The sequence below is a fragment of the Lolium rigidum genome, chromosome 7 (genome assembly GCF_022539505.1).
Source record: "Lolium rigidum isolate FL_2022 chromosome 7, APGP_CSIRO_Lrig_0.1, whole genome shotgun sequence".
NCBI classification, from domain to species: domain Eukaryota; kingdom Viridiplantae; phylum Streptophyta; class Magnoliopsida; order Poales; family Poaceae; genus Lolium; species Lolium rigidum.
The window spans coordinates 150,626,643-150,645,144 of NC_061514.1; the positions used below are offsets into that span (position 1 = coordinate 150,626,643).

At 43.7% G+C, this 18,502-nt stretch overlaps 2 protein-coding genes across 2 annotated transcripts; one reads left to right on the forward strand and one right to left on the reverse strand.

Moving 5' to 3' along the window:
- Nucleotides 1–5,345: 5,345 nt before the first annotated feature.
- Nucleotides 5,346–8,957, forward strand: LOC124672150 (DNA cross-link repair protein SNM1-like). The gene is made up of 10 exons (XM_047208424.1): nt 5,346–5,841; nt 6,117–6,297; nt 6,399–6,638; nt 6,712–6,856; nt 6,999–7,130; nt 7,210–7,276; nt 7,361–7,438; nt 8,049–8,101; nt 8,179–8,316; nt 8,432–8,957. The coding sequence occupies exons 1-9, from the start codon at nt 5,346–5,348 to the stop codon at nt 8,278–8,280; spliced, it is 1,494 nt and encodes a 497-aa protein (XP_047064380.1). The 3' UTR covers nt 8,281–8,316; nt 8,432–8,957.
- A 426-nt stretch (nt 8,958–9,383) lies between these two features.
- Nucleotides 9,384–11,886, reverse strand: LOC124670113 (protein indeterminate-domain 12-like). Its single transcript, XM_047206615.1, has 3 exons — nt 11,748–11,886; nt 10,713–11,109; nt 9,384–10,245 (listed from the first exon to the last, which is right to left on the reverse strand). Exons 1-3 carry the CDS (start codon nt 11,884–11,886, stop codon nt 9,384–9,386), a joined length of 1,398 nt encoding a protein of 465 aa, XP_047062571.1.
- Between the last annotated feature and the right edge of the window lie 6,616 nt (nt 11,887–18,502).

Here is an 18,502-nt window from a genome sequence, read left to right on the forward strand (position 1 = left end):
AGGACATAAACGTCGAGCGTGTGGTGCTGGAGACGGACTGCATGGGCGCGGTGAACAAGCTAAAGGACAAAGGGCTAGACAGATCAGCTCAAGGGCATTTGGTGGAAGAAATCAAGAAGCTGATGAAGGGTTTCATGATGGCTTCGGTATCTCATGTGCACCGCTCGGGTAATGAGGTAGCACATAGCTTAGCTCAGGATGGCTGCAAAAATAATCTTTGTAAGACCTGGTTGGGTCAGGTTCCAGACTTTGTAGGACCACGGGTGACGGCTGAGGCCGAGTTCTAATAAAATGCAGCCAATTTGATCTCAAAAAAAAAAAAGAAGAAGAAGAGTTGGACCCATTCCGTTCCCGTCATGGGTTGTATAAATAGCTCCCAGAAAGGTTAGACCCATTCTGTTCGGGAAGGCAGCCGAAATGTTAAACAGCCTGCACGTGCGCTACTTCCCGACCATATCCCGCAATCTGGATGTGTGCGCACAGCGTGAAGCCACGCCTACTGCCTAGAGACGAAAAGGACTCCTCCTGCTCTTCAGATTTTTTGAAGATATATAAAATTGATTGATTAACCAGTTCAACGTATGCTAGCGCACAGCACATCTCTTCTGTTCCGGTCGTCGGTCTCATGTTTGCAACGCGGAGTTAAAGTGTTAAACAAGTCAGCGCCGATAAACCAGCCACCGGACAATCAACAAAGTCAAACTTTATACTCCGTACATTCAGTACTAATCTCGTGATGGTTGGCTACTTCTATTTATTTTCAGTAACACAAATGATTGGTGTCAGTCTGCCGATCTCTGGTTAAGCCCGAGGATTGACGGCGTCCAGTATAGGAGTCGCAGCATGGTAGCGATGATGGAACATGATCATATCTAACGGCGTCCAAAGTCTAAGTCTTAATAATGGACTTCTTTGTTTACCGACTTCTTCTTTGGCTTGATAGTTTTCTTTTCTCATTCTTTCACTCGATACCGCGCTAGTCATATTTTGGTTGTTTTTTCCTTCTTATGAGAAAGTACCATCCCGATCTCACTTCTCACGGGATCAGACACACAATAAGAAGCAAGTTGATGAGAATGAAATCAACAATGTAACATGCAATGTAGGATGCTTGCGAGAAACCAGTCATGATATCATTGTTTGATGTAGTGCAAGCAACAAAGAATAGGGGTTCCCCGCAAAAAAAGAAGAAAAGAATAGGGGCATCTTGAGCAGAAAGTGTCTTTGACACATGGGTACTAATGCTCTCCTCACTTTCAGATTTTTGAAAATTTTAAAATTTCAAGTTTCTAAGTCTCAAAAAGTTATGATGTTAAATATATAGATAGATATATACGGGTAGGGTGTATGCAAAAAAGTTCCATTAAAAATACTTTGTATTTTGAATAATATAAAAAAGATAAATTTCGGACAATAAATGGTAGTAAAATGGTATTACAATAGTGTATCCTTTTGTTAGAAATTTGTTTTTTTGTATTTTTTTAAATTTGAAGTATTTTTTACCGGAATTTTTTTTTGCATACACTTCTCATGAACATATCTATGTACATATTTAACACCATAATTTTTTTAAACATAAAAATGTGAGATTTTGAAATTTTTAAACAACTGAAAGTGGAGGGAGCACTGGTGCCCATATGCACCAAACCCGTGTCCCATCTTGAGTAACATACTTACACATGAAAGTTACCTAAGGTGTTGTGTGTGGGGGTAGGGGTGGGGGATACGACAAGTCGCCTACACTAGACAAAGTATGGTGCATGCCATTTTATGACCATCCCTTTGAAGAGCGACCTACTCATATGTTAGAAACAACATCGAGCTTAGGTTTTCACCTGGAGAAACCGAGACTCGAAACGACGAGAGAGGTGAAGGAGCTCCTCGACAATGCCTCCAACGAGGAAGCGACGTCCAAGGACATAGACATTGTCGGCATAGGCTGAGGTTGATGCAGTGCTTTCGCATAGAGTTCACCATGCCCAGGACGGGACGTTGAAGTATGTCCGCTCATGTCGCCGAATCCATGCCCGCCTTGCAGCTTCTCGTCGACGCAGGAAGCCCACCATGGCACCTCACGCCACGGTGCTTCCTACACCGTCCTCCATCCCGGGGTCGCCGCCCCGGCGTCCACACCTGCCGCCCACATGGCCCGAGGCAGGGAAGCACCACCACCGCGCACCCGGAGCCGCCTCACTGGCTTCCGCACGCCGGCGACCCGACCTCCGCCCCCAGCTGAATCGGACGGGCACCAACGCGACAGACAAGCTTCGGACCTCCCCACGCGACCTTTGGCAGTAGGTGGCACCGCCACTGCAGCAGAGGCCAGCGGCGGCGGGGAGGCAACAGGGGAGCTTCGATACTATTGAACTTTCTCTTAGGCCGTTTTCTTTCACGTGTGTGTCTACCACTGTGGTCACACTGAATGAGGAGTGTGTTTTTAGGAATGTATTTTCAAACTTCTGGGCTTCTTCGTGAATGTTTGTCTCTGTAAACTATTGTTTTTTTTTACTTGCTCTGTAAAATATTGTTGAGCATGAATGAAAAGTTTCTTGTTAGAAAAAGGTATTTCCTCCATCAACGGAAGTTACCTTAGATTTTTAAAATTTAGATATATTTATATTGATGCATCTAAATTTAGATGAAATCTAATACAAGTTTTACCGTGACAGACAGTGCAAGCCCTAATCTAACAAGCCATTCTTTTAGCAATTGGAGGCAAATATGGATGACGTCGTGGTCGTGGATGTTATTCCTGGTCCACCATGGTCCATGGTTCAAGCACCAATGATCTAAGAGCATCTTCAGTCGCGTCCCCCAAAGAGCGCTGGATTGGGCGTTTGGGGACGTGTTTTGTTCGTGCCGCGTTTGGGGGACATCGCTCCCCCAAACACCGCCCCCAATCAAAAATTCAAATTGTTGCATTCAAAAGAGATCGTTCCCACCGAATCATCACGATCAAAGTACTGGGAGCGCGATTATATTACAGACCGTTGGTGCATGGTAATTAGAAGAAGGGGTTGGGCGACGACGATGTACCCTGAGTCGACGCAGGCCCGTCGATCATGATGACCTCATCGCGATCTGCCCGGTGCTTTGCATGCTCCGTCTGCTCCGTCACCGATGCATAGGCCGATGCAGGTGTAGCAGTAGAAGACGCGTCAGCCGGCTCTTGCTCCGCGGTTGCTGCCGCTGCCTGGGCCGCAGCGTCGGCCGCCGCCATTTTGGCTTCGATGTTGTCGAGGATCTAGCCTTTGAAGAAGTTGTGCGCCGCCCGCGTCCGGGGAGACATTCCATCTGTCGACGCTCTCAGCAGGGACATGCTGTCCATGCGTTTCTTGAGCTCCAACTTCTCCTCTTGCCTCTTGAGTAGCTTCGCCCACCTTTCGTCGGCTTTTTTGTCGCGGGAGAGAAAGGTCGAGGAGACGTCGGCGAGGCATTTCGTGATCGACGCCCGCGTCTTCTCACACGACGCGGTGTCGGCCAAGGCGGCCTTGGCAGCCTTGTTGCCACTAGGACGCCCTGCCGACGTTGCCAGCGGCGCGTCCAGATCAATGGCGTCCTTCCCCTTGGACAGCGACAGGCGCGTGAACTGCCATTTCTTGTTCCCTTTGAGCTTGCTATAGCAATGCATCATCGTGAACGACTTATGCCCATCCCAGTTCCTCCGGTAAATCTCCATGGCCCTATCAAACTAACCAAAGGAAGCGAAATCATTTCATCGAACACAATGTAGGCGCTACAGATTATGGAAGAAAGAGTCGTACCAGTTGGGAGACGTCGGCACCGCTGTCGGCTCTGGTCACTAAGTCGTGATGGTATCCATGGAAGGAGTTCACCGACGCCTGGATGATGTCCCATCGCGTCGATATTGCCTTTTAGATCCTCTTCATTGTCACCTTGTTGTAGTTGCTCTTGATGAGCTTGCGCTCATCGAACTCGGCCTTGATCCTCGCCCAATACTTCCCGTATTTTTGGTTGGATGATGGAGTCATGGCTCACCGTCGCCCACGACTCGCACAGACAAAGATCCTCCAAAACCGTCCACTTGGGGCCTCGTGTGCCCGACGCCTTCTTCTTCCTTTTCTTCTTCGTCCTCACGCCGTCCGCGTCTACCTCCACGAGATCATCGTCACCGGCACCCTCCTCGTCCTCTTCCTCGCCGTCCTCGTCGTCGTCCTCGTCCTCCACCTCCTCCTCTTCATCGACCTCACCCCGCCCTCTTCCTCAGCACCCTCAACACCGGCGCCGTCGAATTCGAGCGGCCCCTGCGGCCAGTGAAAGGGTCACCGTCCGGACCGGGTCCTGGCTCGCGCTGCTCGTACGCGGGGGAGTAGAGGTTGTTGGGGTTGAAGCCGCCATGCGGCAGCGCATCCTGGTAGTGGGGCGACAAGTTAGGCGTCACGCACCCGGGAGTGCCGGAGGGGCCGTCGTTGTAGAAGGCGGATGACGACGGAGAGAACACTCCCGGAACGTACACCGTCACATTCGTATTCCATGGGCTCGCGTTGCTGGCGGCGAGACACCCGGCCATTATGTGCTGGTGCTGGCACGCCACCAGAGCCTTCTTCTCCTGCTCCGCCGCCCTCCGTCCTTTCCGCTCCGCCGTCGCCATCCTCCGGCGCAGACAATCTTGCTGCCATTGATCTTCGGTCCATCCTTCCGGCTTCTTCTTCGCAGCCGGTGCCTTCCGCGGCTTCGCGAATGGCGCTTTCGCCCCTTTCATCGCATTGCCCGGCGGCTTCTTGGCCGCTTTCTTGGCCATCTTTTTGGGGGCTGTCGGTGGCGCCATGGAATGGGGAGAGGGTAGCAGCGGCGGGTGGACGGCGGAAGGGAGAAACAAATCGGCGGGATAGGAGAAATGAATCGGCGGCGGGATATGTGTTGGGAGACCAGAAATGCGCGGCGGGATAGACGCGATATGGCGGGAGGGGCGGGATTTGGCGGGAGTGGGAGACGATTTTTCACTGAACCGCTGACGCGTCGGGCCCGCGTCGTTTCGCCTCGCTTTTCGTTGTGTCCGGCGTGCCCGAAGCGTCCCCTGTGGGGCGGGGACGGGCCCGGGGCGCCGGACAAAATTCGGATTTGGGGGACGCTGTTTAAACAGTTTTTTGGTCCGATCCGCCCAAATTGCTTTGGGAGGCTTTGGTGGACCCGACTGGAGATGCTGTAAGCTCGGAAGTAAACGGGATCGGAATGTCAGGCAAACCGATCGGACGGCTGGCAGCCATGCGACGCGTTCACACTAGAGCGTATAGGTTTGGACTCCTTCCCTCCAATACTAGCACGCTCCTCCCGCCCCGGCCGCCACCCATTTCAAACCCTCCACCCGACCGCAAGCCCCGGCGATGGCCACCGGCGACGTCGAAGCCGACTCGCCCCTGCCCGCTCCGGAAGACCTCGATGACAACGGCTTCCCCACCGCAGCCGCCACCATCACCAGCAGCTTCGCCGACGACTTCTACCGTAGCGGCATCGACTGGTCCTCCCTGCAAGCCCCTCCTCAGCACCCGAGGGAGACAGCCTCCGGAATGGACGCCAAGGGCGGCGGCTCGCTGGTGCAGAGGAGCCTCTTCCAGGCCTGGGGGATAGAGAAGCCGCCGCGGGAGGAGGCGGCGCCGCTGGTGCAGAGGAGCCTCTTCCAGGCGTGGGGAATCAAGAAGCCGCCGCCGCCGCGGGAGGAGGCGGCGCAGGGGTTCCGTGATAGATCCCGGGTTTCCTCCCCCTCCCCCTCTTCTTCTCGTGCTTTGTCCGGTAAGAAGCGACGGTGGGGAGGGTCGGAGGAGAACGGGGCGCCTGCGGCGAGGAAGCCCATCGCTTGCCCCTTCTACAAGAAGATTCCCGGTAAAGGCCGCTCCTGCACTCGTTATTACTATTATGGCTGCGCATTTTGTCTACTGATAAATTTTCACAGTGATGTATCTACTAGTTAATTAGTGTGCTGAATGATGCGTGTATGTGGTTCTAGGCCATTGATGACAGCGATTCGTTTCTTAAGCCGCTATTTTTTTTTTGCGAGACCATGCTCCTTAAGCAATTGAGAGTGGTACTTACTGAATAACTATGTTTGATCTCACTGAGTAGCTCTTTTCGTGTTTCTGTAAATTGGATGGACCTAGGTACGCCATTCACTGTCGACGCATTTCGGTATGGAGCGGTTGAGGGGTGCTCTGCCTATTTTCTCAGCCATTTTCATTATGATCATTACGGTGGCTTAACCAAGAAGTGGTGTCATGGTCCTATCTATTGTACTGCACTCACAGCACGCTTGGTGAAGATGTTACTGGCAATCGATTCTGAGTAAGGCTGCCTCTTTTTGATTTTTTGATGATGAACCGTCCAATTGTCTAGCAGTGGCAGCAGTAGTACTAACCACCAAGTGCTAAAACTGATGTTTGCAGGTATATTTGTCCCCTGGAGCTTGATACTGAGTATGTCATTGAGGGAGTGACTGTTACCTTGTTGGAGGCCAATCATTGCCCTGGTGCAGCTCTAATTCACTATCGTCTTAGGGATGGAAAGACCTACCTCCACACTGGAGATTTTAGAGCATCAAAATCCATGCAATTGCACCCACTGCTCCAGACTGGCCGCATAAATTTGCTTTACCTGGATACGACATATTGCAATCCAAAATACAAGTCAGTTCACAACTGTGGGGTTTAAGCATTTTCTTGTAATGCTAACTATGCTAACCTGTTTAAACTATTTTAGGTTCCCACCACAGGAGGATGTCATCGATTTTGTTGTGAGGACAGCTCAAAGATATCTAAAGAAGCAACCAAAAACACTCATTGTTGTCGGGGCATATAGCATTGGGAAAGAGAATGTCTATCTAGCAATTTCTCAAGCTTTAGAGGTACTATATTTATCTGAGATTTCACTATTTTGTTTTTCTTCTGGTGTCTTTCTGGTCAATTACTTTCCTGATGTTGTGCTGTCTGAAGTGGCTATGCGGATCTTCTAGTTCTCAGTTAAGATATTCTGTATATTCTTGAAAGGTACCCATATATACTGATGCATCACGAAGGCGAATTCTTCACTCATTTGGCTGGCCAAATTTGTCCAAAAGGATAAGTTCATGCAATCAAAGTTCACTCCATGTTCTACCCCTTGCATCAGTGCAGCATGAGGTTTCGAGACGAATGTCAGATACATTAATTTCTATGATTTATCTACTAACATTTCTTACCAGAAACTGGCTTTTGTTAGAACTTGAAGAAGTACTTGGAGACTCATAACCAAAGATTTCTATCTGTGCTGGCTTTTCGACCTACAGGTTAATTATCTTGGGGAGATCAACTTTGTGTCGAAACTTTGTAATTGCATGATTTTTAGTACTATTTTCTATTTTTTTTATTAGGTTGGACTTTCTCCGAGGCAGCTGGAAAGGAGCTTGACCTAATTAAACCAAGCTCTAAGGGTAGCGTTACAATATACGGTAGGATTTGTTAGAGCTGATAATGTATTTTCCCTTCATGTTTACTTTGTTAATGAGAAGGTGGATAACCACCAACTTATTTCCGAAAATAAATGATATATGATGCTCGGCGTGGACTTAATTTCTGGTAACCACAAACTGAATTTGTTGTCTTCTGATTCAAAAGGTAATTCATATGTCAGATGTTCCATTGATCTAATTTCCATACCCTTGTAGAGTTTTTCCATTGCAGCCAAAGCCAAAATGAGTTGCATCTTCTTAATCAATGAAAATGGCAAATCTTTTGCCTCATTTTTTTTAAAAAAAGAGTTGCACCCTATCTTAGGTTCTACATGGGTTGTGTCCTTTGATGAGCTATCCTACATTTGCTTATTAGAAGATTATTTTGTCTCTTGTCAAGCTGTAAGATGACCAAATTTTTAAACCAAAAGCTGAACCTGTATTGGAAGCATATGCGGTTTCAAATTCAGAGTTAACTGTAACATGGTCATTTTGTATTAGACTCATTCTTGTCCAATATGTATCAGATGTACATGTTCAGCATTTCCAAACCTGCATATTTATTCTGTCCCTTTATGATTTCCTTTAAAGCAATTTCTTCTTCTTGTAGGTGTACCTTATAGCGAGCACTCAAGTTTCACTGAGCTTGGGGACTTTTTGAAGGTAAATCCCCTGGCTGTTAATCACCGTAGTATTTGCTGTGATGTCTTCTAATTATAGGCTGATGTTTCTCTGCCTAGTTTGTGAAACCACAAAAGGTAATCCCCACTGTTAATGTTGGCAATGCGGCGAATCGAGATAAAATGCAAGCATATTTCCGGGAATGGCTGAAGGGATTGTGATGGATGAAGCATGATCAGTTTCAATAAAAGTGCATGGTATGTGTTGTACGCCTTCCTACATTCACATTCTGACTTAAATGCTTTGTATCTTCATATTTTCCTATAGCGATCTTCTTCAACATATACTAAAGAATGCCTATTTATGTGCTAGTGGCATCATGATGTTACATGAAGAGCAGCCAAGTTCTTCTCTAGAGGATTGCGGCTCTTTTTGCTGAAAAGGGTATGCTTTAAGAGGTGCCACTTTTCCACACATTTTGCAAAGGCATGCAAAGGCATGCAAAGCCATGCAAAGCCTTGCGTCTTCATGTGTTGGTAGAAAGAAAAGTTATTGACAACCCTACAAATGGGTGATCACAACCACACTACAGGTTTGCTTAGCCAGTAGTGGCGCATGAAGCCCGGCCACCTCTGACCTGGTTCACAAGTACAAACAAGCTTTTGCATGTATTGTATTGAACCGCCCAGTTGAAGAAGGCAGTGTTTTGCTGCTTCCAGATCCATCATGCTGTGAGCATTATCATTGGAGAGGCATGCGTGTTTACTGAAAGCAGATTAAAGTTTGTTCTGTTGTTTTCTCATTTGAGAGGCAGCTCTGTTGTTTCTTGTTCATTTGCTGCTCGCTGAAATTGTAAGTTGTAACTGTACAAACTCTACTTATTAATTATTCAACCAAACACGTTGTTCTGCACTCTGCATTCCTGCATCCACAACCGTAATTGTATACAGAATTTATTTCTTATTGAATGTAATACTCCATCCGATTCATATTAATTGACTTCAATATCAATGTATCTAGAACTAAAATGTGTCTAGATACATTCATATTAGAGTCAATTAATATGAACCGGAGGGAGTACAAGATTTCCTTAAGCCACTCTGGCTGATTCAGTCGAGTTCATCTCAGGTGTCTTCAGAATTTCATGAAATTGTCTCCGAAGTCCTAACCCTATTCCCAGTTACACATAAGGTTCATATTGTAGTACCTGCTATTGAAGTGACTTCAGCTGATAGCATCAGCTGAAACTTGAGCTCTTGCTGTAAGTGAACTACTTATCTTATGAATCCCAACTGGATTTCACCAGCGCGATATATTGATGAGACTACTGATGATAAGAGTAGATATCTTCCTGGGATTTCGGCTGCTCATCGGAGTAGCTCAATGACGTATTCCCATTGTAGGTGTCATCACTCATCTGGACATTACCATTGCCTCCTAAACCTAGAAAGTCTTGTGTTAGTCCCACACCTCTAACTCCAAAAATGCTTTCATGTGCATTTTGCTGCATGTGATCCTCATCACCCATGTTAGAACTTCTATTTTCTCTTCTATTTTCTGCCCTTGTGGAGAACGGAGGAAGTCCAATCCAAGGCACTGTATTATTAGGTCCAATGCAGCTACCAGCCCATGGTGAGTTCATGTAAGAGCTGTTGTTGACTTCAGCAGTCTTCTTTCTATCACTATTAGCTGTCGAGTTCCCTAGGATTCCAGAAGATATACTGATATGACTCCTAGTGGTAAAGTAATTCGGAAAACCTTTCAGAAGTAATGGAGATGTAGGATCTTCACTGGTCTTTGCTCCCATCTCTGATGCTTTCTGTAGCAGGGCTGTCGCTGACATATATGGAGAACTCATGGACATGTAAGGAGAGTTTGGTTCACTCCCATCTATCGGAATACTAGAATCGTTTGGCAATATCTGGTGGGAGAACAATGAAGTATTCCTTGCCATGAAAGTATAAGGAGATATAGATCTCAGACGTTTATCTGAACTCTGGCTATTTCCAGAGAAGTTTCCAACTGCATCAGTTGGTGAATAGCTTGCAGTAGGTATTGTGTGTGGAAAGATGTCTTGCTGTTGACCATGCAAACTTCCCACCATCGCAGCAAGGCTTTGGTTGATTCTTGAGTTATCTTCAGTTAGTGCATCACAGAAGGCTCGATGTGTGATGAAGCTATCTTTTCTGTAACAATATTGTAACAGAAACAAAGTCAGTTTCCAAATATTGGCATTTCAGATAACACTTATGATTCTTCTCTCTCTCCCGTGGTGCAAATTGTTTGGAGTTGTACAATTCAACTCTACATTGTTATGCTCATGATTCTTGAAGTCCTTAACTTTGACATATAAAAAAATTTACTCCTGACAATCAGTTTGTATCTTTCTTTCAAGTGTGGGAAATTAATGCCTTGATTATTATTTTTCAACAATTTCTGCTATGACACCAAGATTGATGGTGGCTTGTTTTCTGTTTGCAATTGAACTTTTTGTTAGTAAGCATACAATCAGAGGTAGTTGAATATAACATCTGGAGCGTTCTTAATCAGCAGTTAGTCCAGTTGAAACTTCTAGTAGCTGTAGTAATAGACAAACTTCAGGCATCTCATTTTTAGCTGCTAGTGTATATTATAGCTCTTTATAGGAAAATACCTCGAGAATATTGTTCCGCAATCACATCGGTACTCCTTGGTGCCACATATTTTTGTGTGAGCTCTCCAGTCTGACTGAACTGCATATTTCTTGGAGCATCTTTCGCACTTCCATTTCTTCTCACCATGCTTCCTCGAGTAGTGTTTCTTTATGCCTGTTAGATCACCCAAAGCACGGCTTGCATCATGATGAGGGCAGGTGATCTCAGGGCAAACATACACCTTTTTCTTGGTCTCAGTGCCGCTTGTCTGTTTGAGCTTCCAGGGTAAGTTGTGACATCTCCGGTGGAGTTGGAGATTCTGGTCTCTCTGGAAACCCTTATGGCAGACTTCACATATATATCTGTTCGTTGCTAATAGTGTCTTTGGTGAGAATGCAACTACTTCTGCATCTGGATCTGCACAATGAACAACATAACGATGTTGGATATTTACAGTTTGTGGTTCCTGTGCACATTCCACTTAATATAAAACTGTTTGCTTGTTTTTGTTTGAACTATTACTGTACGTCTTGAGTGTAATTTTTTTGTTACTGGAATAAATCATGACCGGGTGAGTCTGTAAACCATCGTTAACAACCAAAGTATCATGTTGCCTGACCGCCAAGATGGCAGCAGCTTCCTTTATGTGTATTCCCTTCTGCATTTCTTGCATTGCACAATGTTGTTCCATATTTGGTAGAACATATATCACCTTGTAGCCTATGTGGATTTCCTTAAATTAAGGATGAACGCTAAATACCAATATGATATATATCTTGTTTAAACCGAATATTCATGCTACAGTAATCTCATAATCTTTCTTTATACCTGAATTTCTGATCAACTAAGTATTATGACAGCGTTTTACCATCTTTATATGAGAACCATGATTCTGATTCCTATTCTATTTTGATGTAGAGTTGATCTGGATTATTGGGCTTAGACCACCTTTAACGCTATCATGTTATTTTTCTTCGTTTGCGGTAGTTGAAAACCGCTAAATCATAGCTAAGATGTTTTACTTGAACTCATGAATACTGAAACAATTTCCTTACCTGGGTTGCCAGGATGACTTCGTCTCTTTTTAGCTGCAGAGTTGATGGGGTTGCCTTTGCTCAGTGCTGCTTCACAGACTGCCGACTTATGCTGCTGCTGGAAGTTGATTTCAGATTCTTCCTCGGATGTGTAAGACATTGTTTGGTAGCTCAGTTTCTGGTGTTCGAATGTGCCAGAGAAGAGAGGAGAATGCTTATTTAAGCATGAGGGTATGGAATCAACCGGATGCTGACAAATAAGAAGGGCTAATTTCTTTTCAATCAACATCAATGACTGTAGCTTTACCATTACCATTAAACTGACAAATTCTGTTCCAATTACTACAGATAATCTCGTTAATTAGCCTAATAGTTTGTGTGAGACCACTGAAACTAGACTAGCACACAGATCTTTTTTATAGTCGAAGGGTAAGTTATCCATGATCTGCATGCTGCTTACACATGATCATTCCCTTTCGTGTCATTTTGATGAATCAAACACAGGAGGATCCTGTGATCATTTGAAAGATATTAAAGTTCATGTCATTTCAGAACATTTGCGGTGATTTTTTTCTGTACAGGCTAGAAGCTGTACGTATTATAAGTACAAACAAGAGAGGACCAAGTGCATCAGATATCTTACTCTGAAATGTATAAAACTAGTTTGTCGTTGTCGACATGTATCATTTTGTATGTGTATATTATTATCAATGAGACAATGTCACAATCAAAACGAAGGAACTGATGGAAGATTACCAGTAGATTAAGCATAAAGTGCAGGCATGAGACGGTTTCGTCGGTATAAAGGAGAATGCCAAAGGAGAGATCTGGCAGATGTGACAAATGCTGCCCACATTTTTTAGTTGGTGTCCTTCCTATGAATCCTCTCTCATGCAATTGGTGTTTATAAGTACCTGGTGAAAATTTTAATTAGGCTCCCAAAATAAAATAGAAAATTGATGGCTACTGGCTTTGTTATTGTTGGGTAACTTGTCTACCATCACTCACATACCGCGCCACTGCCATCTTTGTTGGTTTTATGAACCAATTTCTTGCAGTTGATGTGTATTAACTATTAAGTTAGACTATATCCTTTCATTAAAATAATCACACGTATTGATATGAAAAAGGAGGTCTTGTAATCCAGAGCCACTGCAAACTTGCTGGTTTTGTAGCTCTGTACAAAACTCTGTAAGGTTTTAGAGTTTTGTATGTTATGTGCATCCATGTTGAAATTTGAAAATAGTTATGGAAGAGAACCAGCATATGTATACTCATGTGGTCATTCTTTTCAATGACAGTGAAGCATGTGGAAGAGAACCAGCATATTCTGCATATAGTTAGTGTTGTATCCCACAAGCATGTAAAATCGTGACTTGAAATTCTTTGTATTGTGGGCTACACAAAAATGACAAATCTGATAAAATTTGGGGATTTGAAACATACTTCTACAGATCTACATTTTTGTTATTTTTTTACAGCTCAGAATACAAAGTATTTGGAATTGATATTTTACACGTTTGTGGGATAATTCATGAACTACATCCGAATATTTGTTTTCAATTTTTTTAAGACTCACAGGTATGGTTTTGAATTTTTTGAACTAACCAGGAGCACTGGAGCTCGGGAGCACGAAATCTGCGTTCATGTAGCGGAAAGTATCATTTGCTCCTGAGCACCAGTGCTCTCGTCGTTCAAATAAATTTAAAATCATGGTTTACAAGTTTTAAAAAATCTGAAAATAATTCTGCATATAGTTAGTGTTGTATCCCACAAGCATGTAAAATCGTGACTTGAAATTCTTTGTATTGTGGGCTACACAAAAATGACAAATCTGATAAAATTTGGGGATTTGAAACATACTTCTACAGATCTACATTTTTGTTATTTTTTTACAGCTCAGAATACAAAGTATTTGGAATTGATATTTTACACGTTTGTGGGATAATTCATGAACTACATCCGAATATTTGTTTTCAATTTTTTTAAGACTCACAGGTATGGTTTTGAATTTTTTGAACTAACCAGGAGCACTGGAGCTCGGGAGCACGAAATCTGCGTTCATGTAGCGGAAAGTATCATTTGCTCCTGAGCACCAGTGCTCTCGTCGTTCAAATAAATTTAAAATCATGGTTTACAAGTTTTAAAAAAATCTGAAAATAATTCTGCATATAGTTAGTGTTGTATCCCACAAGCATGTAAAATCGTGACTTGAAATTCTTTGTATTGTGGGCTACACAAAAATGACAAATCTGATAAAATTTGGGGATTTGAAACATACTTCTACAGATCTACATTTTTGTTATTTTTTTACAGCTCAGAATACAAAGTATTTGGAATTGATATTTTACACGTTTGTGGGATAATTCATGAACTACATCCGAATATTTGTTTTCAATTTTTTTAAGACTCACAGGTATGGTTTTGAATTTTTTGAACTAACCAGGAGCACTGGAGCTCGGGAGCATGAAATCTGCGTTCATGTAGCGGAAAGTATCATTTGCTCCTGAGCACCAGTGCTCTCGTCGTTCAAATAAATTTAAAATCATGGTTTACAAGTTTTAAAAAAATCTGAAAATAATTCTGCATATAGTTAGTGTTGTATCCCACAAGCATGTAAAATCGTGACTTGAAATTCTTTGTATTGTGGGCTACACAAAAATGACAAATCTGATAAAATTTGGGGATTTGAAACATACTTCTACAGATCTACATTTTTGTTATTTTTTTACAGCTCAGAATACAAAGTATTTGGAATTGATATTTTACACGTTTGTGGGATAATTCATGAACTACATCCGAATATTTGTTTTCAATTTTTTTAAGACTCAGAGGTATGGTTTTGAATTTTTTGAACTAACCAGGAGCACTGGAGCTCGGGAGCACGAAATCTGCGTTCATGTAGCGGAAAGTATCATTTGCTCCTGAGCACCAAGTAGCTCTCGTCGTTCAAATAAATTTAAAATCATGGTTTACAAGTTTTAAAAAAATCTGAAAATAATTCTGCATATAGTTAGTGTTGTATCCCACAAGCATGTCAAATCGTGACTTGAAATTCTTTGTATTGTGGGCTACACAAAAATGACAAATCTGATAAAATTTGGGGATTTGAAACATACTTCTACAGATCTACATTTTTGTTATTTTTTTACAGCTCAGAATACAAAGTATTTGGAATTGATATTTTACACGTTTGTGGGATAATTCATGAACTACATCCGAATATTTGTTTTCAATTTTTTTAAGACTCACAGGTATGGTTTTGAATTTTTTGAACTAACCAGGAGCACTGGAGCTCGGGAGCACGAAATCTGCGTTCATGTAGCGGAAAGTATCATTTGCTCCTGAGCACCAGTGCTCTCGTCGTTCAAATAAATTTAAAATCATGGTTTACAAGTTTTAAAAAATCTGAAAATAATTCTGCATATAGTTAGTGTTGTATCCCACAAGCATGTAAAATCGTGACTTGAAATTCTTTGTATTGTGGGCTACACAAAAATGACAAATCTGATAAAATTTGGGGATTTGAAACATACTTCTACAGATCTACATTTTTGTTATTTTTTTACAGCTCAGAATACAAAGTATTTGGAATTGATATTTTACACGTTTGTGGGATAATTCATGAACTACATCCGAATATTTGTTTTCAATTTTTTTAAGACTCACAGGTATGGTTTTGAATTTTTTGAACTAACCAGGAGCACTGGAGCTCGGGAGCACGAAATCTGCGTTCATGTAGCGGAAAGTATCATTTGCTCTCGAGCACCAGGTGCTCTCGTCGTTCAAATAAATTTAAAATCATGGTTTACAAGTTTTAAAAAATCTGAAAATAATTCTGCATATAGTTAGTGTTGTATCCCACAAGCATGTAAAATCGTGACTTGAAATTCTTTGTATTGTGGGCTACACAAAAATGACAAATCTGATAAAATTTGGGGATTTGAAACATACTTCTACAGATCTACATTTTTGTTATTTTTTTACAGCTCAGAATACAAAGTATTTGGAATTGATATTTTACACGTTTGTGGGATAATTCATGAACTACATCCGAATATTTGTTTTCAATTTTTTTAAGACTCACAGGTATGGTTTTGAATTTTTTGAACTAACCAGGAGCACTGGAGCTCGGGAGCACGAAATCTGCGTTCTTGAGCCCTTTGGAAACTACTATCATGGTGTTGTGGTGTGCTCGATCCCCTCGGTATGTTACAACTGCAGCATTTGTCATTTGTAACTACCAACCCTGTTCATACTCCAAAATTTTTCTTCCCTTTTGTTCCTGAAATGAAATCAGCAGGTCTCCTGCCATATAAAAAGAACTTTCTGTGTTTGCGGCTTCTGAGTTGTGACCAAGGGCTTTGGAATTCGTGCTGGCCGGGCGGTTTTGGATGGAAACGTGTGTTTAACCTCCGCGTACGATGATTCCAGAGAAACAAAGTTGGAAAAAAGGGAGCAGTTTTGTAGTCCAACGTAGCTTTCTGATGGACGGCGTGCCCGAGAGAGCACGGGCGGCTGCTGTTTGGCACCTTGCGAGCCTGCAACCTGGCTCAAAACCGTAGCAAAATTTATTCCGATAGCAAAATGCATACGCGAGGACATTTCCTGCGCTTCCGCAGTTCCACTGACGATTTATGCCATGTTTGGTTCGAAGGATTTTAAAAACATAGAAATAAAGACAGGAATAGGATGCACGCTTAAAACAAATGATTGAAAAACGCAGTAATTCTGCAAACTCAATTGTTTGGTTCACACGAATTGGAAAAACCCATGATTTCTAATAAACATGGTCAATTTAAAGTCAAAATACATGGGGAAGTATAATTAAGATGTTATTATGCCTACCCGCAAAAAAAAGTTATCGTGCCATTGTACATCAGTCTGGTTATTCTTACCTAGGAATTTAAAAAAGAGGCCCAAGCGTATTGTAAAATCCCCATGTTTTTCCTTTCAAACTGAGATCACCCTTTGAACCAACCAAATGAAAAGTGGCCACCGTAGGAAATTTTCTTATTCCTCTGTTGTACTTCTATATTTTTTCTTTGAACCAAACAAACCCTTAGTGTTTCACTTTGTAGGCCACTCAAAAGGGCCATCTTTGGACAATACTTCTACTCCATTTGATTGCTATATCTTAGTCGATTTAGAACAGTTATTTCTCACTCAGACATTGATTGCTGTCCGATCGGGACCTCCTCGTGCTTCCGTGTTTACATCTGGGGATACAAACTTCTGTGCTTGCACATGGTCCAGCAAGGATTGACGAGCACGAGCTAGACAAATTTTGACGCATGTAAGAGTACTGAATATCAAAGCCTAACTAAAAAAAATAGAAGCTGAGCAATACAATGATAAAGGTCAGCCTGACCAACGTTCATAAAATCAAGGTATAGTATAGTTATTAATGACTTGAATAAATCTAAGAGTCAAATATATACAAAATAACTTAGCTGACAGTCTACATATTCACTAAAGTTATACAGCTTGCCTAATTATAAGCTGGTAAGCCAGCTGTAACACAAGCTGTTGCTACTATCTAACGAAAGACAAGGTGATTGCTATCATCATATGATGATAATTATGAACTCAGGTGTAAGTCAGCATCTCGGATATCAGAAGAATAATTTCACAAATCAATTCTAAAAATAATAATTTTCATGTTGAGAAGGAACAATATGACTTACCTGAAACTGAAATGGACAGAAAACCTCTGATGCTCTGGAACATGAACATCTGGTGGTCTGGGGTGAAGCGGCACATACTGCATTTTGGAAGAAGAAAAATGATTATATATCATCTCACAGGTAAAAGTGAGGAGAATTTCACTTCCCGGCCTCTGCACCAACTAGGGATGCACACAGCCATTTGGCATGAGTACTATTTTTTTAAAAAATCTTGGTTAAGATTAAAGCATAGTCCTCAAGACCACTTCTTATTACAGATTGAACGGTCCAATCGTTCTCTAATTCTCCCCCGCCTCCATGTAAAACAATCACCCCCTCCCAAACCATAACCGCCTCCCGCCGCCTCCGGTGGCGCCGCCGGGCAAAGACCGCGGGGCGTGGCGGCGGCGGCCTTTCCTTGTTGCCGCGCTGGGGATGGCGGCCATGATCCCTCCTCGACGCTGCGGCTCATCGGACGTGGATGGTGGTGGGCGGCGGCCAGACATTGATCTGCGATGCGGCCTCCCCGCCTCCCGTTGGCTCCTCGCCGCGGCACGCCGGTGGTGGCTGGTGGTGGGCGGCGGCCAGGTCCTTGATCTGCGCCGCTGCATCCCCCTGCCTCTCGCCGGTGCGTGGAGGTGATCTTGGGATTCTCCCGCGGCACGAGGTCGGCCGGGGCAGCAGCCCTGGGTTCGACGGTGGAGGCGGCCCTCTTCTTCGCCGAAGATGGTCGACCTGCGGATGGTGGTGGGGGGTCTTTCGACCTGTCACCGCGTCCCGGCGGTGAGGTGGAGAGGTGTGGAAGCCGGTGATGGCTAAGGAAGGTATAACCATCCTTGATGTCGCCGGTGAAGGGCTAGCGTTCGGCTGCGGCGGTGCCCAGGGTGTCTGCGGTGTCTCCGGACAACGCGATCAGCGCTTGGTGTCTTCGGCGGCAACTGTGGCCATCCTGGGATGGTCAGGCGTGGGGGCCCGATCTGAATAAAGGCGACAGTCCTAGGGTCTCACTTGGGCGAAGATGGAGACTTACCTGAGGTTTGCCCTTCTTGATCTGGCAGGAGTGTTGAGTTTTGGATGGCGCCGCCGGCGAATGTACTGGAGTTTGCTGGA